General features: G+C 35.4%; 1 protein-coding gene and 1 long non-coding RNA gene across 2 annotated transcripts; both read right to left on the bottom strand.

Annotated features, from left to right (window-relative positions):
- Positions 1 to 751: 751 nt before the first annotated feature.
- LOC107827315 (uncharacterized) lies at positions 752 to 1,969 on the bottom strand. The gene is made up of 2 exons (XR_001657497.2): positions 1,803 to 1,969; positions 752 to 1,137 (listed from the first exon to the last, which is right to left on the bottom strand). It is a non-coding gene; the product is annotated as an uncharacterized LOC107827315 (long non-coding RNA).
- A 2,130-nt stretch (positions 1,970 to 4,099) lies between these two features.
- LOC107827322 (serine/threonine protein phosphatase 2A 57 kDa regulatory subunit B' kappa isoform) lies at positions 4,100 to 8,743 on the bottom strand. The gene is made up of 3 exons (XM_016654420.2): positions 8,298 to 8,743; positions 5,939 to 7,155; positions 4,100 to 4,681 (listed from the first exon to the last, which is right to left on the bottom strand). Exons 2-3 carry the CDS (start codon positions 7,097 to 7,099, stop codon positions 4,319 to 4,321), a joined length of 1,524 nt encoding a protein of 507 aa, XP_016509906.2. The 5' UTR covers positions 7,100 to 7,155; positions 8,298 to 8,743; the 3' UTR covers positions 4,100 to 4,318.
- Positions 8,744 to 12,161: the final 3,418 nt, after the last annotated feature.

Here is a 12,161-nt window from a genome sequence, read left to right as displayed (position 1 = left end):
ATAGTGTTTCTAACCACAGATACTAGATCAGTGACGCTTGAAGGATTTTATGCAAGTGATATCGGGTTTTGTCACAATTTGGCTTGTAAGTGTGTTACTTTGTGTTTAAGACTATGTTGACTTCAAGGAGGATGTTTTACCTTGTATTACTTTCAAGTGGTATCAGAAATATATTGTTCAAGAAAAAATATATTTTAAGATAAAATATATTTTTATGAAATGATGGCATATGACACTCTTTGCGGAGAGATATCTTCGTGATGACTCTAGATTTTAAATTCGCCTTCTCGCATTAAAAACTTGTGTACTTAAATAATCTCAACATTTTAAATCTAAATGCGTAGTTTGAGATTAAACCTTTTTAATTGATTTGACTACTATTATTCTACTTTTGACTTACACAAAGTTTTGTCTTATTTGACTATTTCAGTTGAATTTAACCTGATTTTATTTATTTTTCTGTAGCATACTGTAGAAAATAACAAACTGTTTATTAATTGCCAAAATAAGGGAAACTAAATTCTAGTCAATGGAATAAAATCCTAACAAATAATGCAAGTACTCTTCTATAGTGAGATATACTTACTAATTATGTAAAAATCCATTTACACTTACATCTTTGTCTTTTATTTTTTGGTAATTACATGTTTGTCTTTTAAGTAAGATATTGTGTTATGTACTTAAAGAAATATACAGTCCGACATCTCTATAACAACATCGCCAATAACAACTATTCACTACAAAAGCCAAGTTTTTCTCGGAACCGATTATTATGTTGTGTTATAATATATGTCCTCTATAACAACAGTTCACTATAACCGCCAAAAAATATCAGAACAAACGAGGCTGTTATAGAGAGGTTTGACTGTAATTCAACAACTTTTCGAGAAAAGTATTGAAATTTCACTTGGAGTAGAGAGAAATTAAATTACAAGGATATAAAACATAGTAGATACAATAGTGATATGTAACATCCTAACATCCCATTTATTGAAATATTAAATACTAATATTAAATACTAATAACAATCTTGTAAAATACAGTAATTTTTTGTTTCAAGGGCAGCAACAGCAGACACAATCTAAGCAGCTCTCGCAAGTTTCGTAGCAGCAGAAACAGCAACATAGAGTGAACATGCTGCAATTTTAAGATTTAAATTCCAAAAATAAAAATAAAATTAGAGCATGAATACTTATAAATCAGTCAACTATGCATTAATTTCAAATTAGTTCACATAAGTTAAATTCAGTATTCAAATGAATTCACCATATATAGTTACACTATATTTAAACTAGTCGTCGATGTATTGCAACCATGGGTGCACCACCGACTTTAACGCAAAGTCCAACAGGATTCGATCCCTTGTCCTTAGGGAAATAAAACAACCATCCAGCCAGTGCACCACTAAACTTTATACAACATGGGTTCCCAAAGATAATATTAGACAATTTTTATAAATTATGTACATGGAAAAGGTTGATTTGCGGATAAGATCATGGGTTCACGAGAATCCCAAATTTATAGAGTAAATCCGCCCCTGAAGTGTGCTACGAGTTAAACTGAACTAGTATTCTCAGCAATCATCATGGAACATAGATATATACGTAAAAAAATCACTAAAATTTTAATAAATACTAAATACGAAATTGTAGTTCCATAAGTAATGAGCTTTGCATACTATGAACTTAAGATTGAACATATTACGTTTAAATTTTGAATTCGCCCCTCTATACATAAAATTGCTCGAAAACATTTTTTTTTTTTTAAAAAAAAAAAGAATGATGAGAGTTAAAAAAACAAACCAAGCATAGAGGCATCCCTTTTCTTCTCGGCGCCTTTGGACATGATCATAATATGACATATTTTGATATTTTGGAGGAGAATTCATTTTCTTTCTTCTTCTTTTTTCTGTGTTTTTCCCCAATTTGTTTTCTTTGTGTGAAGAGAAATGGAAGATTTTGCCTAAGATAAAGTATGTGAAGTTGATGAGAATATAAATGGACTAGAGGTGAATAATCAATGAACAATTATAGCTAGGGCCTAGGGGCCTAAAGAAAGTAGATGGTAAGTTGTCTAATTAATAATACTTAAAAGAAAGTAGATTGGTGGTGTTGGAGTTACTTTGTCACCTCGACTATTCTATCGGATACTTGTTACTGTTCACGAGCGTGCAAAGGCAAATTTAAGAATTTTAGAACATGGTTATCGTTCATGACTGCAAAGGCGGATCTAGGATTTTTAGAACATGAGTGCACTACTAAAGAAGGGATGAAGAAAAAATGTAAAGTGAGAATTGATCGTTGTTTCTTTGAGTAAATATTAAGTATCAAACCAAGTGCAGCATTCAGCCTTTATGGAGCATGAGTGCCAATACATAATATTGGATCAGTTCTATGAAATACATAGATAATACCTAATTTGACGAAAGAATCATGGGTTCATGTGCCCCATAATTTAGGCTATAGATTCGTCCATGTACGAGTGCAACATAGGTATCAAGTAACCAAAGGCGGATAGAGTTTATTGGCTATGAGTTAAGTTGAACCTAGTATTTTCGACATGAAACACATGCGTATGTGCATGAAAAAGCTATTAAAATTTTATTAAATATTATATATATGTGCCAAAAGCTACTAAAATTTCATATATTCTGAATCCATGAACTTCAAAGTACAATTCGTTTAGTGCAAAAGAACTTCAAAAGTTGAATTTAAACTTACTATCAAGTTTAATTCTAGATCTGTCTTCATGTAAATCAAGACATAGGTGGAAAGAATCACATAGTATTTTTTGCCTCAACTGAAATTTGAACTTTTTTTTTTTTATGATTTTCACCAACTTTATTGACAGTTAAGCGAAAGTCTTTAGAGCATATTTTATGTTTTTCTTTTTTTTTTTCCATTTATTAATGGGAAGACAACTATGCAAAGTGCATAATACAACTAGATAACTTAAATGTGGAAGGCAGGAAGTAAAGACATTGGGAACAAGTGGTCCATACTTGTGAGTTGTCTATGTATTCTAACATATTATGACTTAGTTGGTTAAGCGTTTGGACATAAAAATTATAATTTTTAGAAAAAAGTAGTATTTGAAGTCAAATTAAAAATTATATTTGAAATTTAAAATTATGTTTGGACATGCATTTCACTTGAAAAACTATTGCAGTTTTGTGAATGGGAAAAAAAGTTTTTTTCGAAAATTTTGAAAAAGTGGCCAAAATCACTTTTTGATTTTTGAAAAACTCACTTTCGAAAAAAAATCTCCAGAAACTTATCAAATTTCATGGACACACATTTGGGGGAGGGGGGAGGGGGGGGGGGTGTGGAATCGAAAAAAGAAAGAAATTTTTTATGGACAAATAGGGTAAACCCAATCAAATTTCATTCTTAATCATTTCAGAGTCCACCCTTAACTAGAAGTCTTGCGTTCCACACCGGAAAATAGAGATATTCCTGATAGGAAATGCGTCTCCCTTTAATAGGCCCTATACGACACGAATCTGATTAGTTGGCAATAGATAATGAGTACTCCCCTCATTTTCCCGTCAAGAATTCAATAGAATATTGGCCTATATTATATTACAAGGTAAATGCAAAAGGTACTCCTGTGCACGAAGCATCCCGCCTTCACGCCGCACCCCAAGGGGTAATTTAGGCAGTCTATCCTAATGCAAGTATAGCGGCTGATTCCACGGGTCACACAGAGACAACTTTACCGTTGTTCCGGAGAAGGGCCGCCCCCTAAGGGGTGTGATTTAGGCAGCCTATCCTAATGCAAGCATCAATGGCTGATTCCACGGCTCGAACCCGTGACCTATAGGTCACACGGAGATAACTTCACTGTTGCTCCAAGGTTCCCCTCCAACAAGGTAAATGCAAAAGAAGCTAAAATCCAATCTGACTTTGATAGTTGAAAGAAAAATAAGACAATGACTTAGTAATATTTGCTAACCTGCAAAACCAAACAGCTAAAACCATTCTTTTGATACTGAAAAACTAATCTCTTCATATTCTTGACAAGAAGAGCATACTAATATAGTTCATTGCTGATGTTTAATAGTATTTCGACGCAATTCCCAAAAAAAAACTGTGATGTAGGCGAGTGCAACCAAATGGCTTATCTTCTTTAAAAATCAAAAGAATAAGTCATGGTAGTAATCACTTACCACAGCTTTAGAAATTAGTAAAATCTGAATCTATATACATTCATATTCAAGACAAATCCATACACTAAACAACATGCATGTTTTTTTTTGGGTCGCGGAATAAACCACGTGAATGAGCTAAGATACTTCTGATATAAATCAACGATCATATTAGCACGAAACAAGACAAGTGGCGGGTTTTACCAGGCCGGAAATATTAGAAGGCATGGTAACAGGTTGATAGTTAGCAGCGATTTCTAGGCGCTCCCATGTCAACCTTCGTCTCTCGGCTGCTACATTTGACTTTGAATTTTCTTCTTCGAGTTTGCTTTGGCAGTGGAGTACAAGTTCTTCATCCATCTCGGAAAAGACTTTCCTCACATTTTGTGTCAGATTAAGAACTGCTTTATTCCAGTGGTTTTGGCTGTTACGTTCTAAAGCTGAGACAATAATTGGCATGATGACATGCCTGTTATGCATCACGAGGTTAAGGACGTTATCGTTGTTCCACAAGAAATGTGCTCTTTCGGCCACCTGCAAGTTTATCAAATGCAGCAGAATAAGGTACTTGTTGCGAGGAGTCAATTGTATGTGAATGAGTTAAAGAAAGTGGCATTTAGAAGACGAACACAGAAACAAGAATTAATGAGATAAATAATACATTCCCAACTCTGAACAAGTGGAACAAACCCCCTCCCCACTTACTCCGACCAGAGGGGACAAAGAAAAGGCGACAACTATACCTCAATCCTAAACTAGTTGAGGTCGGCTATATGAATCCTCTAATATCCACTCTCCTCCACTAGGATCATTTTCATTCTAGTATTTAAGAAAAAAGATATATGCATAATTTATGTCAAAGGAACTTCCAGTCTCAGATATTTGGCAAAGTAAAAATTTCTTTTATAACCGAGAAATCCCCAAAAGTCCATGGTTCATGATTCAAACTCGATGAATTATGGGCTCGCCCCTCTAACCTTCCCACTTAAACACCATGCTTTTTGTCTGTGACAGACTGACAGGATTCGAACTTGTGACATGCACCTATCACCCACACATTGGAAAAGTAAAGATATTAGGCTAAACAAATTGCACAGAAGGCGCTTTCAAGGGCCGGAATATCTCCCTAAATTGGATACATCTTTGGAGCTATCGCCCCTCAAAGGGATGGAAATGCAGCATGTTACTTCAAGAGATAGAGCTGACTCTGCACAACTAACAGTACCAAGCACCGTGAGTCAGATGATTAAGACTATCCAATCAATATGGTTTACGACGCTAGGTACAGTGTGAAAAGCTTCTTCTATAAAGCTCCATTTCAAAAAGGGTTGTTAATGCAACAAATGACAGGTAAGATCCCAAAATCCAACTTCCAAGGTTCGTTTCTTTTCTTTACTTTATTTCTTTTTTGGATAACCACATCTTCACAAATGTCCAAATTAAAGTCAAAACTACTTTTGTAGCTACTAAATACATAAAAGGACCAAACTTTTCATTCCTGGCGACATCCTAAGCATAAAAAACCACACTTTAAAGTTGTTGATACGACGTTTGAAGCTGAAGTTAACCTTAAGCTAGAGATTTGGAATTAACTACTTCTCTACCATGCACATGAAATTAGTACTTCTGATTCTTTCTAATGAGACATCACACTCTCCAATTCAGTTGCGTATGATAATCAGCCTCCTTTATTTGCTTTTTTACCTGTCCCTCAGACAGCCAAACATAGTGTACAGAGAAAAGAAAAAGACTAGTAGGCCAAGAGCAAGCACTTTGATTGAGATACATTACCTGGAAATGGGAGCTGTTAAGGCAATAACCTATACGACGAAACAACGGCACCATGATCTTCTCAAATTCTGCAACACTGATCATTTCCAAAAGCTCTTCCAACTCACTGATGAACATCAACTGTTTCTGGCTACTTGTCACCGGCCAATACCTCAACAATCTCGTTATCGCTACGCTAGCAAGATTTTGTTCCTTTTCTATGAACTGTACGACACAATATGCTAACTGTTGATGATAGACACCCAAAGATTTCGGCTTGTGCAGAGGTATCAACGCCCTGGAGAAAAACGATCTGTGCTCTTCCTTTAATGGTAAAGCAAATCCACTAATTACACTTCCAAAAACCTCTAGAAGCTCGGCAATCCCATTATGCCTTTCGGTCTCGAAAGCAAAACGATAAAAAATATTGCTTACAGCCTTTCTGATAGAAGGCCTGTGCATCATAAACTTCCCGTAAAGACGATGCAATATCGACTTCAAGCATTCTCTTTCTCTTGGGTCCTCAGAATCAAATAGGTTAAGCAATTTCAAAATGAAAGAATGGTCTACGTGTTTCTTAGCAACTTTTGCGTCAAGAGAGCTTTGACTAATGACGCTAAGGAATAAGTCATACACAAGTTGTAAATGACACCAAGCTGGATCAAACATCGGTTCTTCATCTTCACTTTCACTGCGAGCTGAGAGATATGACTTAGGAGGAAACGTTCTGAACAGGTTAACTGCACACATTTTACAGACCGCAGCGATTGCTGATTCTGTAAATCTTGCGGATCCTGAAGCGACAAAATCATTCAGCTCAAGCAAAACTTGTCGTTTCAAGTCCTTCTCCGTCAAATCCTTATCAGGATCATTGAAATCGTAAATAGAACAGCAGAGATTCAACTTGCTTATGAATAAGCTTTGTTTCTCCCCATTTGAAACATCTTTAAAGGGAACGTGTGGTGCCACAGACTCATTACCAGCAACAATACTTGTAGGAAAAATCGCTGTCGACATCCGTTTCACTACATTCAGCCTTGTTGCTATGACAGTGCAACTATTGGTAAACGGAATTCCATTTCCCGAGTTCGTGGTGTTGTTGCAGGAATTGCTTCCTGATGTATCAAACGAATCACATTTCGATGATTTTCTAGGAAGTTTTGCAAGGATTTGCTTAAGCATAGTAGCGTTGCTCCAACGTGCAGCAAGACTAAACCTAAGCCCCACTCCAAAACAATCTGCCCATGCAAATTGCAAAAAGAAAAAAGGAAAAAGCATAAGAAAACAAAGCAGGCGCCTACAACTTTGAAAGAAATAACAGATCTTCGAGGCAAACATAAGCAGAATATTCAGAGGACAGCATTATTATCATCAGAATTACATCTTAAATATTCACAAAAGAAATTGTCTCATCTAAAACTCATAGTAACAAAGGTTCATTTCCAAATCCACCTATAAATAACTACAACACCAACAATAAACCATAATATCATAAGTGGGGTTTGGGGAGGGTAACGTGTACGCAGACCTTACCCCTACCTTATAAAGATAGAAAGGCTGTTTCCGATAAACCCTCGGCTCAAGGAACAGTGAATAACTAAAAACTAAAAACAGTTGCAGAAATCACAGATCTGGGACAGAATTCTCACAGAGGCCAACACAACACAAAATAAAAACACTGAGGAAATTTAAATCGTAGATCACTACATTCACAGGCCAAAAAAGTAAGAATATAAAATTATTATAAAAAAAAAATTCAATCTTTGCTGACAATTGTTGTGAATGAATAATCAGCTATAACAAATTTGAATCACTAAAGATTTCAAAGAACCCAAAAAAATACTCTTCCTTGAGCCGAGGGTCCACCGGAAACAGGCTTTGTATTTCATAAGGTAAAATAGGGGTAAGGTACACACTATACTCCCCATACTCCACTTGTGTAATTACAATGGGTTTGTTGTCGTTGTAAAGAACCTAAAAAAGTATCAAACTTGAGCAATATCACAGCATTTCTCAAAAGATCTGATTACAACAAAATCTAAATAGCTAAAGATGAAATCTTTAACAACTCCAACTTTCAAGAACCTAAAAAAGAATAAAACTTAAGCTCACAGCATTTCTCAAAAGATCTGATTAGGACAAAATCTGAATTAACTAAAGTTGAAATCTTTAACAACACCAACTTTCAAGAATCCAAAAGAGATCAACACTTGAGCAATATCACAACATTTCTCAACAAGATCTGATTACAACAAAATCTGAATTAACTAAAGATGAAATCATTAACAACTCCAACATTCCAAAACACAATAAAGATCAAAACTTGAGCATTAACATAACATTTTCTCAAAAGATCTGAGATATAGAGTAAGAAAAAAACCTGGGATTTTGTTGGTCTGGTCTGAAATTAAAGATTCTTCAGAGAGATTGCAGAAAGATTGAAGCTTTTTGATATTTTGATATACTCAGTAATAAGAGAAAAACAAACAGAAACAGGTAATGGTGGCAATCACATCATGTCTTTAACTTTTTAAACTTGGGATTGAAGACATAATGATGGGTTTTTGAGGAGCCCATTTTTCATAAAATGTATTTTCAGTTCTTGATTATTTCCACTGTTCATGTCCTAACTAGTACTACAATGGCTTCTTACAATTAGTGAGTGAAGCATTATTTTTTCTCTTGAAAAAAGTGCCACAACTCTCTCAGTGGCATCTTCACAGAAATTGCCGGCATTAGATGGTGACTGTTATGTACTATACTAACATTATTATTATTTTCTTTAGTAGTACTAACATTATTTATTTACCAAAAATACTGTTTGATTTCACCAACTGTAACATATTTCTACTTGTACCATTTACTAACTATTTTGGTACTTTCGGTAGTTTCGACGTAACTGGTAAAGATGTTGTCATGCAATCGAGAGATTATGGGTTCGAATTATGAAAATAATCTCTTACAGAAGTCTTGGCGTAACTGATAAAATTGATGTCATGTGACCGGTAGGTTACATGTTCGAACCGTGAAAACAGTCTCGTACAGAAATATAGGGTAAAAATGTGTATAATAAACCTTTATGGTCTGATCCTTCCCTAATCTCGTACATAGTGGAAACTTAGTGCACCAGACACCGCTTTTGGTACTTCCTGCTATTAGACCGGGATGTCACGAGTTCGAACTGTAAAAACAGTCTCTTGCAGAAATATAGGGTAAGTATGTGTATAATAAATTCTTGTGATCCGGTCTTTTCCCGAACTCCGCACATAATGGAAATTTAGTGCACGCCATTTTTGGTACTTCCTTTGTTCTATTATTATATACATGATAATATTTTACTATTATTGATTTGTTAAAATAATATGTTTTATATTTAAAAAGTAATTTAGTTTTAAATTTTTTATTTTAGAAATGAGAAATGAGGTGGATTTAACATATAAGCAATAATGGTAGGTGTAGCTTCAGCTCGTGATATAAGTTCACAAGATTCCTACCTATTTCTTCTTCGCAAAAGCTGAGAATTAGAATTATCTAACTTTTTTATCTTTGCTATATGAACATAAGTTATTCACAATCTTTATTTTAACTTTATTGATTACGACGTCACATTCTTAAGCAGTTACAATTTGTTTGGAGGGTTGTTATGTGTCGTTTCATAATGTATTGTACAGTAAATTGTATTATTTTGATGTATACAATATTTGGATAGATTGTATTATTTTTTGTCGTTTCATGATGTCATTTGTACTGGTCAAAATTTGACCGCTGCGGTCAAGCTGACCAACATCCCGTCCAGGTGGCAAGACAGCAAAAGACGACATGGTCTACTCCACATCCGGCACTCTCGATACTCGTCGAGTCAGAAAGAACGACGTCTAGAGGACGACCAAGGCAGACGTAGTGTGAGAGAGCGTCAGACCAAGTAAATAGCAAAGGTCTCATGACTATATATAGTGGGGGGAAACCTCTGGTCAAGGGGACGGTTCTTCACTTCTCCCTCTCCCCTTAATTTTCTCTTCTGTAATCATCATAATGAAAAGGAGAACGAAGCAATCTCCAAAAAAACATGTAAAACAACCTCCCTCATTGATTAATGGGAACCACAATGAAGAGTTTCAATAAGATTGATTGTCTCTATTTCATCTCATATAATATTTTTCCCATCTAGCTCATTAGTCCAAAAATTTATTATGTTCAACTAAGATTTACCCCTTCATTTTCTTTAATTGATTTGTTCAAAAAGGTTCCAATATCTTTTGAGTCAAATAATTTGGCGCCGTCTGTGGGGATTTCTTAGTGAAATTTTCTAGTCTTTTCCATATTAAAGACAAAAAACACGATTACCCATCAAAAAGAGCGTTGAGGCAAAACCCAACCCACGCAGGGCAAAGGCGCAACATAGAAGGGGAAAGAGAACTGAATGCAGTCACCAACAACAACCCAGTATAATCCCACTTAGTGGAGTCTGGGGAGGGTAGTGTGTACGCAGACCTTACCCCTACCCTGTGGTAGAGAGGCTGTTTCCAAATAGACCCCCGACATCCTTTCCTCCAAGAACTTCTCACCTTGCTCTTGGGGAGACTCGAACTCACAACCTGTTGATACCCAATTTTTCCCTGTATATTTTTATATGCAAAATACTATCAAAATAGCAGGTATATGCATATATAAGTATGTCCCAAGGTTTTACTATTTTTCTTGTAATTTTTATAGATTTTTAAATCTATTTATTGCCCTATTTTATTAAGAAAAACCCAATAATTATTCTCAAAATTATCATTTTGGGTGATTTACTTATTGGATTCTCATATTTATAAAAATATAGCTGGCATAATTTTTTCATATTTTTACAAATTTGTTTAGTATTTTTAATGCTAAATTGCGTATAATTGCGATATTAGCCTATTTTAAGATTTAATTATTTTCATAATTATAAAATTGACTCAAATATTTTTAATTTGATAATTACATATTATTAATCATTTTAGTACCTTTAATTTATTTTCAGAAATTATTTTACTATTTTTTATAAAATAAATAAGGGAAAATGGCTATTTAAATGTTAGCCCCGTTTATTTCAATTTTAGCCTTATTTGAACCTCACATTGAACCCAATTTTAAACCCAATTACCCTGATCCAATCCCTGTTTGAACCGACCCAAACCCAACCCTGTTAAACCGCACCACCTACTCAATTAATCCAGGTCGTTGATCAAAATGATCAACGGCCACCAAATACCCTTTCCTTTTTAATCCCGACCCACCCCCTAACACTAACCATTTTCCCAACCCCAGCCGCCTCTGAAACCCTGCACTCTCTCGAGTCTTCTCATAACCCTAGCCGCCTTTTACCGCTTCCACCCTGAAAGCCACCGGAATCCATGGCTTCCAGGGCTATGGGAGTCTTATACCTACCTCATATTGCTCTTACACGCCTGATCTCTGAAGATTCAAGGCCTGGCCTCGAAGGTTTGCACCCAGACCTCTGTCGATTCAAGGTTCCATAGTCATCGCCGGTCTTGCTCCGGCGTACCATGGTGTTTTGAGCCTAGTTCTGACCTCTCCGACTCAGATCGGTGACCTTTTCAAAGCCTTTCTCATTTCTAGGGTTCTTCTGAAACCCTAACCCTTCGAGGTTTTCTCCGATCTATTTAGATCCGTTGTGTATCTGTGCTCTCTTTGAGTTTTCAAATGATCTCCCTAACTTTTCTTTCGAAAATTACTTTTCAAAGTCTTTCTTTTACGATTTAGGGTTTTCTGAAAATGCTTAAGTGTTTCTTTGACTTTCTTTTCCTTTTTTTGTGTGTATTTGCCTCTACTGTGTTCTATGTTTTCCTCTACCATGTATGTTCTTCTACTGTGCTTTCTATGTTTCGTTCTTGTATGTTCTTCTACTGTGCTTTCTATACTATGCTCTTGTATGCTTTTCTACTATATCCTGCTATTTTCTTCACCTATGTTCTGGTATGTTTCGCCTACTGTATTCTTCTACCGTGTTCTTACTATTTTTCTTCTATTGAACTTTGTTTCTTTTAAAAGGATCTTCTTAAGCATGCTTTCTTCTACTGTTCTTATCAGTCTCTTCTCATCATGTTTCGAATTAGTTTCTTTACTCTGTTTGCCTTGAACCCCTCTACTGTATTTACATGCTATGCATGAGTTCTGTTGCTGGAAGAAGCATGTTAGAAGTTTCAGTTCTTTTCTGAAACCTCTAAACATGTTTCGATTCGACTACTTGCCTCAT

This window comes from Nicotiana tabacum, chromosome 8 (assembly GCF_000715075.1).
Source record: "Nicotiana tabacum cultivar K326 chromosome 8, ASM71507v2, whole genome shotgun sequence".
Lineage (NCBI taxonomy): Eukaryota > Viridiplantae > Streptophyta > Magnoliopsida > Solanales > Solanaceae > Nicotiana > Nicotiana tabacum.
Note: the sequence above shows the minus strand (reverse complement) of the source record. Positions and strands in the feature narration are given on the sequence as shown.